Source organism: Salvelinus fontinalis, chromosome 18, assembly GCF_029448725.1.
Source record: "Salvelinus fontinalis isolate EN_2023a chromosome 18, ASM2944872v1, whole genome shotgun sequence".
Classification (NCBI taxonomy): Eukaryota; Metazoa; Chordata; class Actinopteri; order Salmoniformes; family Salmonidae; genus Salvelinus; species Salvelinus fontinalis.
The window spans coordinates 13,697,998-13,718,146 of NC_074682.1; the positions used below are offsets into that span (position 1 = coordinate 13,697,998).

The 20,149-nt window shown below is 46.2% G+C and overlaps 1 protein-coding gene across 1 annotated transcript in view; it reads left to right on the plus strand.

The window, feature by feature from the left end:
- Positions 1-17,347, plus strand: part of shq1 (SHQ1, H/ACA ribonucleoprotein assembly factor) — a 39,214-nt gene extending 21,867 nt beyond the window's left edge. Inside the window, exons 10-12 of the mRNA XM_055868261.1 lie at positions 1,659-1,782; positions 5,054-5,174; positions 16,408-17,347. Of these exons, the coding sequence (XP_055724236.1) occupies positions 1,659-1,782; positions 5,054-5,174; positions 16,408-17,065 (903 nt within the window). The 3' untranslated portion in view covers positions 17,066-17,347. The remainder of the gene's footprint in view (positions 1-1,658; positions 1,783-5,053; positions 5,175-16,407) is intronic.
- Positions 17,348-20,149: the final 2,802 nt, after the last annotated feature.

Sequence of the window (20,149 nt, forward strand, 5' to 3'; positions counted from 1 at the left end):
TGAGAGGATCTGCAGAGAAGAATGGGAGAAACTCCACATATACAGGTGTGCCAAGCTTGTAGTGTCATACCCAAGAAGACTCGAGGCTGTAATCGCTGCCAAAGATGCTTCAACAAAGTACTGAGTAAAGGGTCTGAATACTTATGTAAATGTAATATTTCAGTAAAAACATATTTTTTTAATACATTTGCAAAATTTTCTAAACACTTTTTGCTTTGTCATTATGGGGTGTTGTGGGTAGATTGAGGTACAAATTGATTTAATCCATTGTAGAATAGGTCTGTAACGTAACAAAATGTGGAAAAAGTCAACGTGTATGAATTCTTTCCGAATGCACTGTATATAAACAAACTGATTGTCATCTCCTACTGGTGCACTGGTAGTGCATTGTTTTGGAGAGGAAGAGAAGGCCAGGGTATAGCTATGACAATTGGATCTTCTTAGCTTTGTGCGTGTGAGTTTGTCAGAGATAGGAGTATTAAGGTGTGCCCCAAGGCTGTGAACAGGCCCAGGTGTGTGTGTGTGCTCCCAACTGACAGACAGACGAAGAGGGAGTGAGGTGGCCGTCTGCTCGCCGATCGATGGTGTGTGTGCGCACTAGAGGACCGCGCAGCAGGGAGTGTGTGCTGCTCGTCTTATACCTTGGGATGTGCGAGCCCCTTAATCAGTAGCATTTTCCCTGTGATCCTGACAATAAGGGCTGGTAATCGGATGCTGCAGTCTGAGTCTGAGCGGTAGCAGTTTGGCCATAATGGTGATAATGGAGGAGGTAGTAATGACATCCTGCAGCTGCCTGAAAGCCCTCATCAGTAGAGCTATCTGTCTGGGAGAGACTGACGGGACGCGCCCTCTCAGTCGTTCTCTCGCTCTCATCCACCCACCCACTCACTCTCTCGTCCGCTCGCTCTCAGCTCTCATCTGCTCTGTCTCTCACTCGCTCTCATCCACTCTTTTGCTCATTATCGCTTTTGCTCTCATTCTCTCTCTAACCCTCTCCCTTACTAGGTCTCTCTTCCCCATCTCTCTTTCCCCGTTTTTTCCCTGTTTTTGTCTTTCTCTTTATTCTCCCTCCCCCTCGTCTCACTCTCACCCTTATCTCCCTCTTTTCCCCTCCCTCTCTCCATCTGCTTGCTGTTAACCAGCCTCCTAACCAGACAGACTAGGTTGGTGGTTGTTGTGCGGCTGAGTGTTATTTACAGGCAGGCTGCTAAACAGCCCCGGGGGAGAGGGGATGAGCCCTGATGACATGCAACGAGTCACACTGAGTGCACTTTTAACAAGCTAGGGAGAATTAATAAAAAGAGAAAGCAGAGGGCTCTCTCTCAGCTCTTTTGTCCACTGGTGGAGAAAAGCCTAGAGTTTACACAGTGATTAAGGACCAGCAACAATTAAAAGGCAGCGACTGCAGAAGGTGTTTAAGAGTTCCTCGCCCGTTTCCCCCTCTATGAAAGGGAAGTCGTTAGGAGTAATTAGTTTACCAATGATTGCAATTAGGAGTGGGCTAGCCTAGCCTGCTTCGTGCTGGAGGGAAGGAGAAAAGCAAGAGGCTGCCAAACATTTTAAGAGGGGGTGAAGTCCCTTTTCTTTTTTGTAAGATTAGTCTTTTTATAGTGAGTGGCCATGAGGAAAATGCAGCATGTCTTTTTGTTGCCTTTCAGACATACAGCTCGTTGCAGGAGGTCCTAGTGTCCTTCGGGAGGAGGGTGTTGTGTTACCCGCTCTACAGGCACTTTTCTCTGGTCTCTGCAGCCGTGCAGGATGCGGCTCGGATCTTCCAGTCAGGTGAGTCTAGACTATGCTCTCTCTGACCTCCTCACCCTGACCTGAGGCAGCTAGGCACTTCCACACCTCAATGGCCACTTTGTGGACGCTGGTTAGAGCATTATTGGCAGCCTCCGTGTCATGCCCAGTTTATAAAGCCCTCAATATGGCCTAGTTTCCCTCCCAATTAATGTGTCTCTGGACTCTCGCCAATGTTTTCTGAGACTCCTGAGGGACAGTATGTGGTTTGATGCATTTCGGTTGAAGGCAAAGCTTGCATGGTAGCTGTGGGCTGCAGCTTGCCTGTTCAGTGCTTTGGAGACTGACAGAAAGACTGCTTTACAGCCAGCATGCACCCACAGTCATACATCACTATACCACCAAAAGCAGAGCAACCTCTCCAAGCAGGAAGTGTGGATTTGTTCTATACGGGCGTTGACTTTGATATCTCCTAGCAAAGAGTCATCTTTAAATCAAAGCCCCGCGGGTAGCCAGATAAAGGCTCTGCCATGTAAACACATTTAGGATGTGTGTGGGGTTAGATTAGCTGGTTTGTAGGGATTTGAATGCTTGTAAATGACAAATTAAGTCTTTTAAACTCCAGATTAGATCAGACTGGCTGAGGGATTCCGAGAATCCCAGGTTGTCACTGTGAAGGGGGCTTCCCTGTAATACACTACACCATCTACATTCATCCTCTAGAAACAAACACACAACTTCACCTGTTATAGCCTAACGAAGCTTTTCAATCTCTCTCCTGACGCTGGACATTTGTTCAACAGTCACATGCCCATTTTGTTTCTGTGCTGGAAAATGCAAACTAACCAAATTGGGGATAGTCTAAGCAGGCAAACAATAGCAAGTGCCTCATCATTTCAATGAGTTTGCCTCAGCAATTTTCTTTATTTACGTGCATGAGGTGAGTGAGTGAGTAATGGGGCTCTCGTTAATGAACTGTAAAGCTACAGTAATGCAGTCTGGCTGGCGTACGTCTTGAGAGGGCACGACACGTTTCCTTCCAGCTTTACTCCACACAGCTAATTCATTTGTCAGGATAAGGCTAATGGAATGTGTGCTCTAATTTGAAGGCACTTGACTTAAATGGCTGTGAAAGCAAACATTGGCAGGTATTAGGAAAACAAACCCATTAATGCCTTGCGGGAGCCACATGTTAAGGCCTTAAAGGAAATGTTATCCGGGGTAAATATATGAACAGCCCTCTGGCATCCCGGACGGTCCTTCTCAAGGCGCTCATCCAGCTGCCTGCTAAGTGGCTGGAACCAATGGGCCGCCAGGCAGGGAGAGCGGAGCAGGGCCTCCTAGGTAGGGAGGCTTTAGCACTGTCGTGTAGCTGACCGACGGACCCACTGGAGTTCAGTAGCCTATACCGAGCCGAAAATGTTCTGGATTTGCGGTTCCTCAGTGTAGCTTAACTCTCATTTCCCTGTGTCCATGTTTTTACATGTCCCTTGGCTTTGTAACATCTTAGCTGGCTATAATTGAGCAGTTACTCTACTTAAATATGACACTAGAAAGGGTTTGGGTCACCACTGTAATGAGCTAGTACAGTGGGCTGTTGGGGTGCACATGGCCCTCCCAGTAGTTGAAACACTTGAAGTGTTCTGTTACCATGTCCAGTGTGGTAGTGATGCCAATGGAATGTTTTCTGCGCAGCATTAGGAATGCACATGGAGTGTTTGGAACGTGTGTACTTGACTACAGTGTGTAAATGTGTTGCTTATGCTGTCTTGTCACCTTGCCATGATGGATGTTAGTGGCCAGTGTTGCTGTGCCCATGCCCCCCCCCCCCAGGCCAGACTCTGCCTGCCTGTCTGCCCCTCTCCAGGGATCAGCCACGGCTCACCACCAACGTGTTTAACTGGCTCAACTTGTCATCAGCGGGGAAAAACGGACGAGTTCAGGATTCATAACGTGGCACGGTTGGAGGTGAAACAACTGCACTGTCTCCATAGCTCCCAGGGAGGGAGAGGGAGAAATGTAAAACCTCCAGAGATGTGGTGGGGTTGCCTTGAGTTTGGAAGCAGGGAGGGCTTTGTGTCTGCAGTGAGTTTGGAAGCAGGGAGGGCTTTGTGTCTGCAGTGAGTTTGGAAGCAGGGAGGGCTTATAGTGTCTGCAGTGAGTTTGGAAGCAGGGAGGGCTTAGTGTCTGCAGTGAGTTTGGAAGCAGGGAGGGCTTAGTGTCTGCAGTGAGTTTGGAAGCAGGGAGGGCTTAGTGTCTGCAGTGAGTTTGGAAGCAGGGAGGGCTTAGTGTCTGCAGTGAGTTTGGAAGCAGGGAGGGCTTAGTGTCTGCAGTGAGTTTGGAAGCAGGGAGGGCTTAGTGTCTGCAGTGAGTTTGGAAGCAGGGAGGGCTTAGTGTCTGCAGTGAGTTTGGAAGCAGGGAGGGCTTAGTGTCTGCAGTGAGTTTGGAAGCAGGGAGGGCTTAGTGTCTGCAGTGAGTTTGGAAGCAGGGAGGGCTTTGTGTCTGCAGCGAGTTTGGAAGCAGGGAGGGCTTTGTGTCTGCAGCGAGTTTGGAAGCAGGGAGGGCTTTGTGTCTGCAGTGTTTGGAAGCAGGGAGGGCTTTGTGTCTGCAGTGAGTTTGGAAGCAGGGAGAGGTGAGGGTCCTGGTCCTCTGTGATCACTCATGCTCTAAATTAGAACCAAATGTTTGTGCAAGGTTTTCCTCGGAGTGAATGTGCTGTTTGTTTTGAATGGACTGGAATGTCTGTCTGCTGCCAGCCAATCCTGAAGTTGCATACCGGACAAGACGATTGTCTGTAGACCTCCGTGCTCTGCAATGGGCCAGCTCTGTCCCATAAAGGGGCTATTTATATGCCTGGGGTTTGTGACAGCAAATGTTATGGATCAAATGTGGCTCCCTCCAGGTGTGTCCCATTTTGTAATGGTAATCTTTGGCTTTCCCTTCATGGGAAAGAAAATCAGGCCCAATTTTCTTTCATAAACCAGTATGAAATGAACCCTTTGCATTATCTTGGCCCACTTGAGTTTAAATTCTGGACTATATAAACTAGATAAAGGAGGCCTGAAAGTTGATTAATTGCTCTCTCTGTCATGAGTGTAAATGACTTTCAGTGGTCTGCAATAGGATAGTCTTGCAATGCTCACATGATCTCCCATAGCCTGTTCACCCTGTAATTTGAAGGAACGCTGTATGGAACAATGAGATTTTTGGAACCTCAGTCCCTGCTAGCAACACTGCTATATTTACCATTCTTCACATTGCCATAGAATAGCAAAATTTTTCAATTTCTACTCCTTTTGTTTTTCCTGTCCAGGGAAAGCCTGCGTCCTGAAGTGCTTGTTGGATATTCACAAAGTCTTCCGGGAGAATGAACCGGCCTACATATTGAACGACCTCTACATCACAGACTACTGCGTCTGGATCCAGAGGGTCAAGTAAGTTCACTACCCCCCCATCCTCTCTCTCCCTCTGCAGTGACCTTCAGCCCTAGAGCATAATTACCTCCCAGGTCCAGGGGCCAAGCAAAGTGGCTTTCATGCTGCTTCAGTGCGCTGCACTGAAGGAGAGGATTAGACGAGTCATTTGTCACATCACAGCCACTTGACTGACAGACGCTGTGAGACGTATCCATTCTCCCATGTCAAAGGTGCCGCTGGAGAGTGTATGGACTGTACTGTCTCCCTCAGTGCTGCAGTGGAGTCCCAGTGACTGAGACTGAAGCCTCTGTGACAGTACACACAGATGAGAAGAAGCAGATGCACTGTGCAGTACAAGATGTGTGTCAACTCGCGAGAGATCTGTGTAGTTTCTTCCCTAATTGATATAGCATGCATGGCTCTTTCCTCACCTGTGTACATATTTTACAATTACTTACACGTTGAAAATGTAAGCCTGCAAGTGCATTATTCGGTAATGAGCTCTGTTTTATTCTTGGCAGGGGTTCAGCCGAGTGGTGTGCTAGTCTGGAAAAAGCCCGATTTTGAAAAATGTGCGCCAGTGATGATGTAGGCCCAGCGCCCAGATGCAGACATGATAAAAGCTCTGCCGGGTGTTTGATGGAGCTTTTCTCTCTGGAAAAGAAAACGCCTCGATGGCCAATTAATAATAGATGTATAAAAATCAATGGTGGAGATCGGAGCTACAGTCCCGGTTGGTCTGTCTGTTTCGCTGCAGCAGACGAAGAGAACAGAGAGTCTTGGTCTTGAGTGCTCTCTCAGCTCAGCGTACGCTTTGAGCAGAAGCAGCAGCACTGTCAAGCCACTGGAAAACTCAATCAGTCTCATTTCAGTCAGTCAAGGAGATGAAACGGCAGAAGGGCATCTGCGGTTGAGTGCTTTCCAATCCGCCTCCCTCTCTTCCCTTCCACCGCTGTACATTGGAGCCAAATGTCAGCTTGACCTATCAACAAGCTGGCTGCAACCCCGTATCGATCATTAAATGGATTAGACCTTGTGCTCGCCGCCTTTACCTATGATTGAATTGTTACATTTCCCTTTTCTGTTTACGTTTTTCAGTCGATAAACAAAGCAAAGCTTCTTTTTTTTTTTTTGCCCTGAGACCTGGCTCATATCAGCTATGGTGTCAGCAGAGGCAGAGAGATGGAGAGAGAGAGACGGAGAGGCTGTCCAGCATGCAGGAAGAGTTACTAACCCTCTCCTGTTGAAGATGCTGCCTCAGGGCACCTGGCTGGGAAAACCTCTAGAGCCCAGGCATTCCATTTCATTGTTTTGCTGTGAATCAATTCCCAGATAGACATTTCATACCTATCCTATATTGTTGTGCTGCACAGACTACATTTCTTTCCCTTCTGAATGTGGAATAAAACCGAGCAGTCCACTTGCCATTCAAAGCAGCAGAGAGGAGAGTTGTCTTTCTATGAGCTAGCAGGCATTTACATAAGTCATTTAGCACACGCTTTTAACCAGAGCAATAAGTCATTTAGCACACGCTTTTAACCAGAGCGACTTACATCAGTGCATTCACGGTGAGACAACAACATATCCCAATCGTAGCAAGTATGCCGTGGGATTTATTGATGATGCTATTTACAGAGATGGGGTTCAGACGTTTTTGGAAGATGGGCAGGGACTCCTCTGTCTTGACATTAGAGGGAAGCTTGTTCCACAATTGGGGTGCCAGGACAAAGAAGAGTGTTGACTGGGCTGAGCGGGAACTGCCCTCCTGTAGGGGTGTCAGGGCCAAGAGACCAGAGGTGGCAGAACGGGGGGCTTGGGTTGGTGTAGGGTTTGATCGTAGTCTGAATGTAGGGATGGGCAGTTCCCTTCGCTGCTCCGTAGGCAAGCACCAGGGTTTTGAAGATGATGTGAGCTTAGACTGGAAGCCAGGGGAGTGTGCGGAGGACCAGGGTGACATGGGAGAGCTTTGGAAGATTGAACACCAGGCGTGCTGCGTCGTTCTGGATAAGTTGAAGGGGTTTTCTGCCACAAGCGGGGAGCCCAGCCAACAGAGTTGCAGTAGTCTAGATCGGAGATGACAAGGCTGGCAGGCAGCACTCAGCAGCAGCCAGCTGTGGTTTGCATAGACAGTGCGCTTATCACTTGTGGTTTGTTGTGGCAGACGTTTGTGTGTGTTTGATGACAGATTGTATAAGCATTGCTCTCCTCCCTGCTAGATATCCCCCATTTGTCATTCCTGCTAAGTGACTGTGCCGTTTCTCCCTGTGAGTCCTGTGGTAAGATAAGATGTAATCTATATCCTGTATCTTGTCAGTCCTCCCCACAGTCGACTCCCAGACACGATCAGCTGCTCATGATGGACACTGCGATTTAATGAATGCGTTGCTCGGTGGGTTGATTTATACTGTCTGGCTCCCTCTGGGCTGTCCCACATGTGTTCATGCTCTTAAAGTCCCTCTGACTGCTGAGACCAGAGTCAAATTTACAGCATCGTAAAGACTTCACAGTGACTTAGACTCCAGCGAACCCCTCTCCCTCCACAGACTCCCGCACACAGACAAACAAGTGGACAGTCCACTCTCCGGTCAACAGGAGGAGTATGAGGGTGGGGAGAAATCCTTCTGACACCATTTTGTATTTGTCCTGATAAAAGGTGTTGTTATTAACGCGCTTACAACCGTTTCCACATTACCCAGGGAATTTGTGTAATTTGCAGATATCTTTGTATCATCAGATGCATTGCCACTATCAAATAAAAAAAAACCTCTACCATTCGTTTCAATGGGTGGTTTTGATGATCCTCCGATGCCGAACCCCTGCAGTGTTGCTTGACTGAAATGAAAACCCACTTCTCGTTTTCTTTCTCAGTCTTTCCTCTTCGCTCATCAAAAGGCTTGGAAGGAGTCCAATGTAGATTGACTGTGACCAGTCCAACAAATCCCATCAGATCTGTGTTACTGTATCTCAGTGAAATCAGCAGGCCTCTAACTTCCCCTTCCTCTTTCAGCGCTCACACATCCCTCCCCCTCTACCCGTTGTCTGCTGCGCAATCAATTAATTGGGTCGATTAAATTCCAGAGCAAAAAACCATGGCAACCTGTGAGTGTCGAGCTCAAGGGTTTGCTAGTCTTGAAGGAGGAAACAAGGATCTATTTCTCTGTCGCTCACACCCATCCATTCAGCCTCTACACACATTGTGTGCATGACAATGCCCAGAGGAGAGCTCTCTTCTCCACAGTCTCAGGAGGCCCTCCGGGCTCCCCACAGGGACAACCTACTGCTGCTGTAACCAGGCTGACCCCCCCCCCCCCCCCCCCCCCCCGGCAAGGTCAGTGGTCAGTTAAGTGAGTCGGTTAAGCCTCGTGGGGGCTTGCTGGTGGTTTTAATGCTCCAGGGACTGGCAACTCGGTGTCCAGTGCGTGTGCAGGAATAGCAAGTTGATCGTTGTACAGTTTTTTTTCTTTTTCTTTTTTATTCTTTGAAAAGGTGGAATGCAGGTGAAAAAGCTTCGGATACATTTTCTCTGGTTTTAATCCTTTTAATGTACCTGCTAGTGTATTCTACCCACACTCATCTGTCTGGAGCCGGTCCTGTCCTGGGTCCTGTGATATAGTAGATGGTTTATACTGAGTATTCTAAACATTAGGAACACCTTCCTAATATTGCATTTTTTTGCTCTCACAGCAGCCTCAACTCATTGGGGAATGGACTCTTCAAGGTATCAACAGCGTTCCACATTGATGCTGGCCCATATTGACTCTAATGCTTTCCACAGTTGTGTCACATTGGCGGATTGTCCTTTGGGTGGTAGACTTCTTGATACACACAGGAAACTGTTGAGCGTGACAAACCCAGCAGCGTTGCAGTTCTCGACCCAAACTGGTGCGCCTGGCACTATACCCCGCTCAGAGGCACTTTAAATCTTTTGTCTTGACCATTCACCCTCTGAATGGCACACATACACAATCCATGTCTTAATTGTTTCAAGGTTTAAAAATCATTCTTTAACCTGTCTCCTCCCCTTCATCTACACTGATTTGAAGTGGATTTAACAAGTGACCTCAATTAGGGATCATAGTTTTCACCTGGTCAGTCTGTCACAAAGTGAATGTTTTGTGTACTCCGTGTATATGGTCTGTGTGTTTTGAGCCTTCCCCACCACAGAGACAGTCTTTGTGTCCCGCTGGGCTTGACAAAGCCAAGACGGTCTCACAGCTAATGGGGAGAAGTACTACAGATTTCCTCTCTGCATGACGTCCAGATTTTGTGTACTTACACAGGCAGCCCACCACACGCGCAGAGAGAGAGAAATACTGACAGTGTTGCATTCGTGCTACACTAATAATGAATGATGCAACCTTGCTTTGTATGAGGTAACTTCCTCTCCTTGTGTCCTTGTTTTGATTAGGAGGGTAGGTAAACAACAAGCTCTGCAGGCAGTTCTACCAGCTCTCTTCATGTTGCACATTAACTAATGGTCTCTCTATACAGCAAGAAAGCACTTCCTTAGATTGCAGTCCCTACTGTGTTATATAGCCTAATGCAGGGGTGTCAAACATCCGGCCTGCGGGTGGGTGTAAATGTTTTTCGGGGGGAGGGGGAATCAAACTCGATATATTTTAAAATAACTAAAACCAAAAATTGACTGTGTCCAGCTCGCTAATAATCATCTAAATGAAAGCTAGACAGTAGGGGAGCATTGAAAAATCCCAAAACGATGGATAGAGGACTAATCTTTTCCAGAACCTCGTTGAAGACCGAATGCAACACCCCTGGCGTAATGCCTCTGACACAGGTCTTCAGTGTTACTCGCACACGCCGTCACACACACTCCATAACACATTTCATCACACACTCCCTCAAACCATCAAACTCAGGAAGTCAGGAAATCCAAGCATCCATTTATAAGTCTTTCAGCCTTATAAAACAAGCCAACTTTGTCACAAACAACTACCTTCTACGTTTTGTTGCCTGAATGAGATGTTGGACAATTCAAATGGCATACAGTTAGCAAACAGTGTCTGACTGTCCATCCACTATATCCATTGAATAATGTACATACACTCCCTTGACAAATCTTGTGAAATGAATTTGTACATTTAAGATGAACTAAGAAGTATGAGTAGGAACATGTGTCGAATGTCTTCTGGCATCATTGAACATGAGGCTGCTGATAGAAATGGAAGTCTGTAATTGACTCAGTCTAGTTGTCCTTTTCCCCCACCACCCCCCTGCTCCCTGTCCTCATCCAAGGACTCTTGTTTGTTGTCTGACAGATGGAAGCGTCTTTGTGGCGACAGTTTTCCAACCTTGAAAAGCTGCCCCTCAGTTAATGAAGGGAGCCCACGACATTAGTAATGACTGAACTGTGTACAATGTTATTTATTCCCTCCAAAAGCAGCCTTTGTGCTCACCGCAAGCTGGGCTTCTCGCACTGCAGCGCAGGGAGAGGGGGAGCGAGGGGAGAGCACAAGCACGTAGCCTCTCCAATGCTAACTCAATAATGACTTCCCACGGGGGAAAGAGAATGTGGGAGGTGGGGGATGGAGGAGGGTTTCTGCTTTGAAGTTGCAGTGCTACAGGAGGCTCTCCAGCCAGAGCCAGTCAGCCAGCCTGCGCAACTCCAGCAAGGGCTTAAGCCCTGTCTAAGCAGGGGGAGGGGTTCTACTAAGCTATATGGAATTGTTTTAAGAAGGTCCTACCAAGGATCATTTATCTATTTGATTTTTAATTTTAAGACCCCCTGAAGTATAACAAATATATATAAAACAATTATTTGATTTAAAAAAATATATATAATAATTTGGCGTTACTGCTATTAGCCCTTACAAATGCATTGTATAACAGATTTTCTACATGGAACAACAGATTGTCGCCCCCAGAAAATATCAATAGGAAGTTTGTTCTGAAGTGTGTCCTATATCTGAGAGATAAAAGAAAGATCAGGCACTAAACACTCTCAATATATACTTCCGTTCATATTTTCAACTGGTACTGTGGGGCAATTCTTGTGACCAACATGTTCGTGGGAGTCTCACCTTTACACAGAGGGGTCATATTAGTGTGTAGCCCAAACTGTTTGTACACCAGAGACAGAAGTTGTCTTGAAGTCGGTACGGCCAATCTGCCGAGTCCCAAAAACACCATCGAACTAAGGGGCCTAGCCCAAACCATGAAAAACAGACCATTATTCTATCTCTCTCTTACTATATATATATATATATATATATATATATATATATATATATATATATATATAATTAGTACACGTGCTAATGATTATCAATTCAATATGTAGGTTGAAACACAATCATTAACTGAAACAGAAACAGCTGTGTAGGAGGAATAAACTGGGTGAGGAACAGCCAAAATCAGCTAACAAGGTGAGATTGCTGAAGACAGTTTACTGTCAAAAGTCATACACCATGGCAAGACTGAACACAGCAACAAGACACAAGGTAGTTATACTGCATCAACAAGGTCTCACCCAGGCAGCAATGTCAAGGCAGACAGGGGTTTCCAGATGTGCTGTCCAAGCTCTTTTGAAGAAGCACAAAGAAACTGGCATTTTTGAGGACTGTAGATGCAGTAGTCGGCCAAGGAAACCTACTGCAGCAGATAAGACACATCATGCGTCCCTTCGCAATCGGAGATGTCCAGCAGTGCCATCAGCTCAGAATTGTTAGGAAACATTAGGGCCCTGGTACACCCATCTACTGTCCGGAGAAGTCTGGTCAGAAGTGGCCTTCGTGGAAGACAAAAAGCCATACCTCTGACGTGGAAACAAGGCCAAGTGACTCAACTATGCACGAAAACACAGGAACTGGGGTGCAGAAAAATGGCAGAAGGTGCTCTGGACTAATGAGTCAACAGACATGTCACAAGTCCTCAACTGGCAGCTTCAGTAAATAGTACCCACAAACTCCACTCTCAAAGTCAACAGTGAAGCGGTGACTCCGGGATGCTGGCCTTCTAGGCAGAGTTCCTCTGTCCATGTCTGTGTTCTTTTGCCCATCTTAATCTTTTATTTTTATTGGCCAGTCTGAGATATGGCTTTTATTTGCAACTCTGCCTAGAAGGCCAGCATCCCGGAGTCACCTCTTCACTGTTGACGTTGAGACTCGTGTTTTGCGGGTACTATTTAATGAAGGTGCCAGTTGAGGACTTGTGAGGCGTCTGTTTCTCAAACTAGACACTCTAATGTACTTGTCCTCTTGCTCAGTTGTGCACCGGGGCCTCCCACTCCCCTTTCTATTCTGGTTAGAGACAGTTTGCGCTGTTCTGTGAAGGGAGTAGTACACAGCGTTGTACGAGATCTTCAGTTTCTTGGCAATTTCTCGCATGTAATAGCCTTAATTTCTCAGAACAAGAATAGCCTGACGAGTTTCAGAAGGTCTTTGTTTTTGGCCATTTTGAGCCTGTAATCGAACCCACAAATGCTGATGCTCCAGATACTCAACTAGTCTAAAGAAGGCCAGTTTAATTGCTTCTTTTAATCAGAACAACAGTTTAAGGAATCAGCTGTTTCCAGCTACAATAGTCATTTACAACATAAACAATGTCTACACTGTATTTCTGATCAATTTGATGTTATTTTAATAGACCAAAAACATGCGTTTCTTTTTTTAAACAAGGACATTTCTAAGTGACCCAAACTTTTGAACAGAAGTGTGTGTATATATTTATTTATTTTTATTTATTTATACAACCAATGTTCCAGTCAAGTTTGGACACACCTACTCATTCATGAGTTTTCTTTATATTTACTATTTTCTACATTGTAGAATAATAGTGAAGACATCAAAACTATGAAGTAACACATATGTTAAACAAATCAGAGTAGCCACCCTTTGCCTTGACCCTCTGCCTTGCACACTTTTGGCATTCTCTCAACCGGCTTCATGAGGTAGTCACCTGGAATGCATTTCAATTAACAGTTGTACCTTGTTAAAAGTGAATTTGTGGAATTTCTTTCCTTTATGTGTTTGAGCCTATCAGTTGTGTTGTGACAAGGTAGGGGTGGTATACAGAAGATAGCCCTATTTGGTAAAAGACCAATTCCATATTATGGCAAGAATAGCTCAAATAAGCAAGGAGAAATGACAGTCCCATCATTACTTTAAGACATGGTCAGTGTAGAACATTTTCAAGCACTTTGAATGTTTCTTCAAGTGCAGTCACAAACCATCAAGCGCTATAATGAAACAGGAAAAGAAGATCCAGAGTTACCTCTGCTGCAGAGCATAAGTTCATTAGTTACCAGCCTCAGATATTGCAGCCCAAATAAATGCTTCATGAGTTCAAGTAACAGACACATCTCAACATCTGCTGTTCAGAGGAGATTGCTTGAATCAGGTCTTCATGGTTGAATTGCTCCCACAGTTGACAGTTTTTGTCCGAGCAAAAAACCAAGCCATGGGGTTGAAGGAATTGTCTGGAGAGTTCCGAGACAGGATTGTGTCAGGGCACAGATCTGGGGAAGGGTACCAAGAAAATGTCTGCAGCATTGAAGGTCCCCAAGAACACAGTGGCCTTCATCATTCTTAAGTGGAAGATGTTTGTAACCACCACCAAGACTTCCTAGAGCTGGCCACCCAGCCAAACTGAGCAATCAGGGGAGAAGGGCCTTGGAACCAGATGGTCACTCTGACAGAGCTCCTCTGTGGAGATGAGAGAACCTTCCAGAAGGACAACCATCTCTGCAGCACTCCACCAATTAACTGCACCTCAGATTGCAGCCCAAATATATGCTTCACAGAGTTCAAGTTAGACGCATCTCAACATAAACTGTTCAGAGTAGACTGTGTGAATCAGGCCTTCATGGTTGAATTGCTACAAAGAGACCACTACTAAAGGGCACCAATAATAAGAGACTTGCTTGGGCCAAGAAACATGAGCAATTGACATTAGACTGGTGGCTATCTGTCCTTTGGTCTGATGAGTCCAAATTTGAGATTTTTGGTTCCAACCGTCATGTCTGTGAGATGCGGAGAAGGTGAACGGATCTCCGGCTTCTGTGGTTCCCACGTGAAGCATGGAGGAGGAGCTGTGATGTGATGGGGGTGCTTTTCTGGTGACACTGTCAAGTGATTTTATTTAGAATTCAAGGCACACTTTACCAACGATACGCCATCCCATCTGATTTTTGCTTAGTGGGACATTTTTTTCCAACAGGACAAATACCCAAAACACCTCTAAGGGCTATTTGACCAAAAAGGAGAGTGATGGAGTGCTGCATCAGATGACCTGGCCTCCACAATCACCCGACCTCAACCGAATTGAGATGGTTTGGGATGAGTCGGCCTGCGAAGTGAAGAAAAAGCAGCCAACAAGTGCTCAATGTTTGTGGGTACTCCTTCAAAACTGTTGGAAAAGCATTTCTCATGAAGCTGGCTGAGAGAATGCCAAGAGTGCAAAACTGTCATCAAGGTGAAGAGTAGACTTCTTTGGAAGAATCTAAAATGTAAAATATATATTTTGAATTGTTTAACATTTTGTTTTCTACATGATTCCATATGTGTTATTTCATCGTTTTGTCTTCACTATTATTCTACAATGTAGAAAATAGTAAAAAAAGATAAACCCTTGAATGAGTAGGTGTCTGAACTTTTGACTGGTACTGTGTATATACATACACACAGGCTCTCCATTTGCTGTTGCAATTTAGAACACAGATATTTGGTTGCGCATCAGCAGTTTTCTCTTGTCAGTCTCTGAAAATCACTCAATTAGCCCATGTCAGCTAAAATGTTTTAGATTGGTAAGTTAGTCTGGCCAGCTATCTAATCTTGTAGTAATCGTGGTCGAATTACCGACCGGGGGACCCCGATTTGATTTTGTTAGCCACACTCAGATATCATACTAAAAATGGCAAACATTTCTTGCCATCCTATGGCAACATGTGGGGAATTGCAGTGAACTTGCTTTAAAATGGCAATCATTTCTCCACATCCCATGGCAAAATGTGGACAATTGCAGCAAATTTAATCATAAACAAAAAAAAGTATTTGTGCTCGCCGTCAGGAGGGGGGCTGCTAAAATGTTTTGGTCGCAAGGTGTGGAAGGGGGTAAAACTGGGCCCCAAAAAGAACTGCATGTGTGGATATGGGTACGCAGACCCATGAGCCACTGTGGCCACTCTTGATGAGTTCAGATTTTCTACGGTTTCCTTGTGGGGTCTGACTCTCTGCACCCGCGGTGGTGGGGGTGTTGTGGGTTGTATTTATGCCTAGCCATCCCTTACTCATTGTCACTAATTGTTCTCCTTTAATTGTTTGGTTTTTGATAGGGCTTGGGCCATGAGTCGGTCATATTTTTTCCCCCCTATTTCCAAATACTGTTACTCCCCTTATTTCCCGAATGGACATTTGATATTCATGTAGGCCTTGGAGAGATGTCTTCTTTGATCGAGTACGGCGACTAGCTATACGGTCTGTTTACACAGTCTCCCGAGGACCTAAATGAGCACATCCCTCTGTTGGCTGTGTAAACGGTTTCCTCCCCACGGTGGGAGTAAATTAAGGCTTTGCGGTAATAAGGAGCCATCTTGGCTCTCAGCGGTTGGTTAATTGGGCCAGGGAGGGCAGTAGGGGCCACAGTGTGGCTGAGTGTGAGGAGCTGAATGGCTGTAGACGACCGCAGGCTCATGTGCTTTATCCCTCCCTGAATGGACCCGTCCTGAGCCGCGCAGAGGTCAGCTGGTAATCATCATGGCAATGAAGGCCGATCGGCTGCACCGTGGAAGAATAGCAGCCACTTGAGTTTTGGCAACATCCTGCGCTGGTTTAGCTTCATGAATAATGTATAAGGTGTGTATCACTCTGTCATCCGCCTCGCTCTTATCTCCTGCAGGGAGAGCTTCAGTGGGAGACTCGAGGGGCTGAACCTGCATATCAGACACACTCATCTTCCTACATTATTAAACATGATTTCCATATTTCATTGAGCTCATGCCTTTGTGAATCGCTGTCTACTTAGCATTCAGATGAGGCTGGGATTTGGGTAATGGATATTAGATTTGTAGATTGAGATCTCGTTGCTTTATTTTTTTGTAGGAAGTGCAGTCGTACATATAGCATAGTCGTAATACCTACTACTCATCAGTGTTGGACAAGTAGCTCTTGAAATAGATTTTGTGTTTTTGGGGGGGGATTTGTAAATATTTGCTTACAAGTTTAAAAAGAGAAACTGATCCACCTTTGCTGTACTTTTCTGACTGTCTCATCACGTTCTCTTTTTCTCTCTTTGACAGGTCTAGGAAGGTGACAGCTCTGGCCGATCCCTTACGGAAAGTATCCCTACGGAAAAGAGACCTGGAGCTGGAGTTGGAGGTGCTGGAGACGGCGGCGACGCTGGTAGAGGAAGAAGAGAAGGTGGAGGACGGTGGGAAAAGCCCCAGTAGAACTCCTCTGTCACACAGCGGAGAGGAGTCCGACAGCGAGGACAGTAGCAGCGACTCGTCTGAGGAGAGTGAGGACTCTGAGGCTGAAGGGAAGGACTGTGCTGACAGAACAGAGGGAGGAGGAGAGAGAGCCGAGGCCATCCCCATACATCCCCAGCCTGCTGCCCCTCCCATCCACCAGGAGTCCTGTGCTGTTCTCACATCATCCGAGAGGAAGCCCTGCACCCTCCCATCTGCTGTGGCCTGCCCCAGCCAGCTGATCCAGGAGCTGGGAGAGAGGGTGGAGGAGGGGCTGTGGATATCAGCACAGCCTCAGGGCAGCAGGCATTCCAGGAGCAGTGCACAGGGAGAGGCAGAGAGAGACTGTTCACAGCCTGCGACTGCCACAGATACTGCCCGCACAGGTGCTTTCCTAGAGCTGAGTCCTCGCAGAAACCCTCTTCTGATTGTCAAAACAGATACTGGTGACGATCTTGATGAGGATGATATCGATGAGGATGACTATTAGCAGATGTCACAGAAAACATGTCGTTGAGGATCTTTACATGCGTGCATGACAGCTGATGTCGCGGATGCTTATTTGCCCACAATCAATAATGACTTCTGTATTGTTATTTTTGTATTTTCTAACTTCTAACATGGAAATGTTGATTAATTTATAGATACAAGCATGGCTCAGTTTAGTGTTATAGCTCACTTGAGGAGTTTCAAAAGCTTCCATACTTTGTGTCTATGTGCAAAGCTTTTCATACCAAGCTAAGCATTTTGATAATAAAACTGATTATATGAATTATGCAGATTACTCAAATCTATTCAAGGGGATGCAGCCATTGCGTTGCACTTTGTTTGTAGGCTCTTAGATTAGCATATGCATTTCATGCACAGCCATTTCCTCCCAAGAAAGGAAGTGGTGGTTGTTGGGAGATAAGAAATGGGACAGACCCCAACAGGAAATGTCAGCTGCTGCTTCAGAATTTCTCTTGAGACATTGACTTCTCATGTAGAATGCAGTGACTTTACTGCCCACACTGGTACACTTCATGGTACCCTGTCAACACTAAACTTTAGTTTAAACTCATATCACACATTGTTACTTTCTGAACCTCAATTACAAAATTGTTGGCACTATGCATTGGGGTACATAGCAGTCTTATGGCATATTTGTCCGTCGGACTGCCAGATGGTGAAACGTGATTATCACTCCAGAGAATGCGTTTCCACTGCTCCAGAGTCTGATGGTAGCGAGCTTTACACCACTCCAGCCGACGCTTGGCCATGTGCATGATGATCTTAGGGTTGTGTGTGGCTGCACGGCCATGGAAACCCATTTCATGAAGCTCCTGACAAACAGTTCTTGTGCTGACGTTGCTTCCAGAAGCAGTTTGGAATTCGGTAGTGAGTGTTGCAACCGAGGACAGACTATTTTTACGCACTTCAGCGTTCAGCTGTCCCGTTCTGTGAGCTTGTGTGGCCTACCACTTCGCAGCTAAGCCGTAGTTGCTCCTATACGTTTCCACTTCACAATAATGGCACTTACAGTTGACCCGGGGCAGCTCGAGCAGGGCGGAAATTTGACTAACCAACTTGTTGGAAAGGTGGCATCCTATGACCGTGCCACGCTGAAAGTCGCTGAGCTCTTCAGTAAGGCCATTCTACTGCCAATGTTTTTTTTCTATGGAGATTGCATGGCGGTGTGCTCGATTTTATACACCTGTACGCAACTGGTGTGACTGAAATAGCTGAATTCACTCATTTGAGGGGATATCCACATACTTTTGTATGTCTATATATACACTGCTCAAAAAAATAAAGGGAACACTTAAACAACACAATGTAACTCCAAGTCAATCACACTTCTGTGAAATCAAACTGTCCACTTAGGAAGCAACACTGATTGACAATAAATTTCACATGCTGTTGTGCAAATGGAATAGACAAAAGGTGGAAATTATAGGCAATTAGCAAGACACCCCCCAAAACAGGAGTGATTCTGCAGGTGGTGACCACAGACCACTTCTTAGTTCCTATGCTTCCTGGCTGATGTTTTGGTCACTTTTGAATGCTGGCGGTGCTCTCACTCTAGTGGTAGCATGAGACGGAGTCTACAACCCACACAAGTGGCTCAGGTTGTGCAGTTCATCCAGGATGGCACATCAATGGCAAAAAGGTTTGCTGTGTCTGTCAGCGTAGTGTCCAGAGCATGCAGGCGCTACCAGGAGACAGGCCAGTACATCAGGAGACGTGGAGGAGGCCGTAGGAGGGCAACAACCCAGCAGCAGGACCGGTACCTCCGCCTTAGTGCAAGGAGGTGCACTGCCAGAGCCCTGCAAAATGACCTCCAGCAGGCCACAAATGTGCATGTGTCAGCATATGGTCTCACAAGGGGTCTGAGGATCTCATCTCGGTACCTAATGGCAGTCAGGCTACCTCTGGCGAGCACATGGAGGGCTGTGCGGCCCCACAAAGAAATGCCACCCCACACCATGACTGACCCATCGCCAAACCGGTCATGCTGGAGGATGTTGCAGGCAGCAGAACGTTCTCCATGGCGTCTCCAGACTCTGTCACGTCTGTCACATGTGCTCATGTGCTCAGTGTGAACCTGCTTTCATCTGTGAAGAGCACAGGGCGCCAGTGGCGAATTTGCCAATCTTGGTGTTCTCTGGCAAATGCCAAACGTCCTGCACGGTGTTGGGCTGTAAGCACAACCCCCACCTGTGGACGTCGGGCCCTCATACCACCCTCATGGAGTCTGTTTCTGACCATTTGAGCAAACACATGCACATTTGTGGCCTGTTGGAGGTCATTTTGCAGGGCGCTGGCAGTGCACCTCCTTGCACAAAGGCGGAGGTAGCGGTCCTGCTGCTGGGTTGTTGCCCTCCTACGGCCTCCTCCACGTCTCCTGATGTACTGGCCTGTCTCTTGGTAGCGCCTGCATGCTCTGGACACTACGCTGACAGACACAGCAAACCTTTTTGCCGCAGTTCGCATTGATGTGCCATCCTGGATGAACTGCACAACCTGAGCCACTTGTGTGGGTTGTAGACTCCGTTTAATGCTACCACTAGAGTGAGAGCACCGCCAGCATTCAAAAGTGACCAAAACATCAGCCAGGAAGCATAGGAACTGAGAAGTGGTCTGTGGTCACCACCTGCAGAATCACTCCTTTTTTGGGGGTGTCTTGCTAATTGCCTATAATTTCCACCTTTTGTCTATTCCATTTGCACAACAGCATGTGAAATGTATTGTCAATCAATGTTGCTTCCTAAGTGGACAGTTTGATTTCACAGAAGTGTGATTGACTTGGAGTTACATTGTGTTGTTTAAGTGTTCCCTTTATTTTTTTGAGCAGTGTATATATATATATATATGTGTATATGGAAAATCTATATATTTTTGTTTTAATGAATATCGCTAGAAACAACAGAATAAACCATTTTGAATGACCTACCTACAGTAGAAAAGAGGATAATATATGTCAACTTTATTTCTCAACTCTTAATATTGAGCAAATGACACTCACAGGAGTATCTGACATAGGCTTTGAACACCCGCGAATAGGCTACCAGTGGCTGCTAGTAAGCTTTCTTGA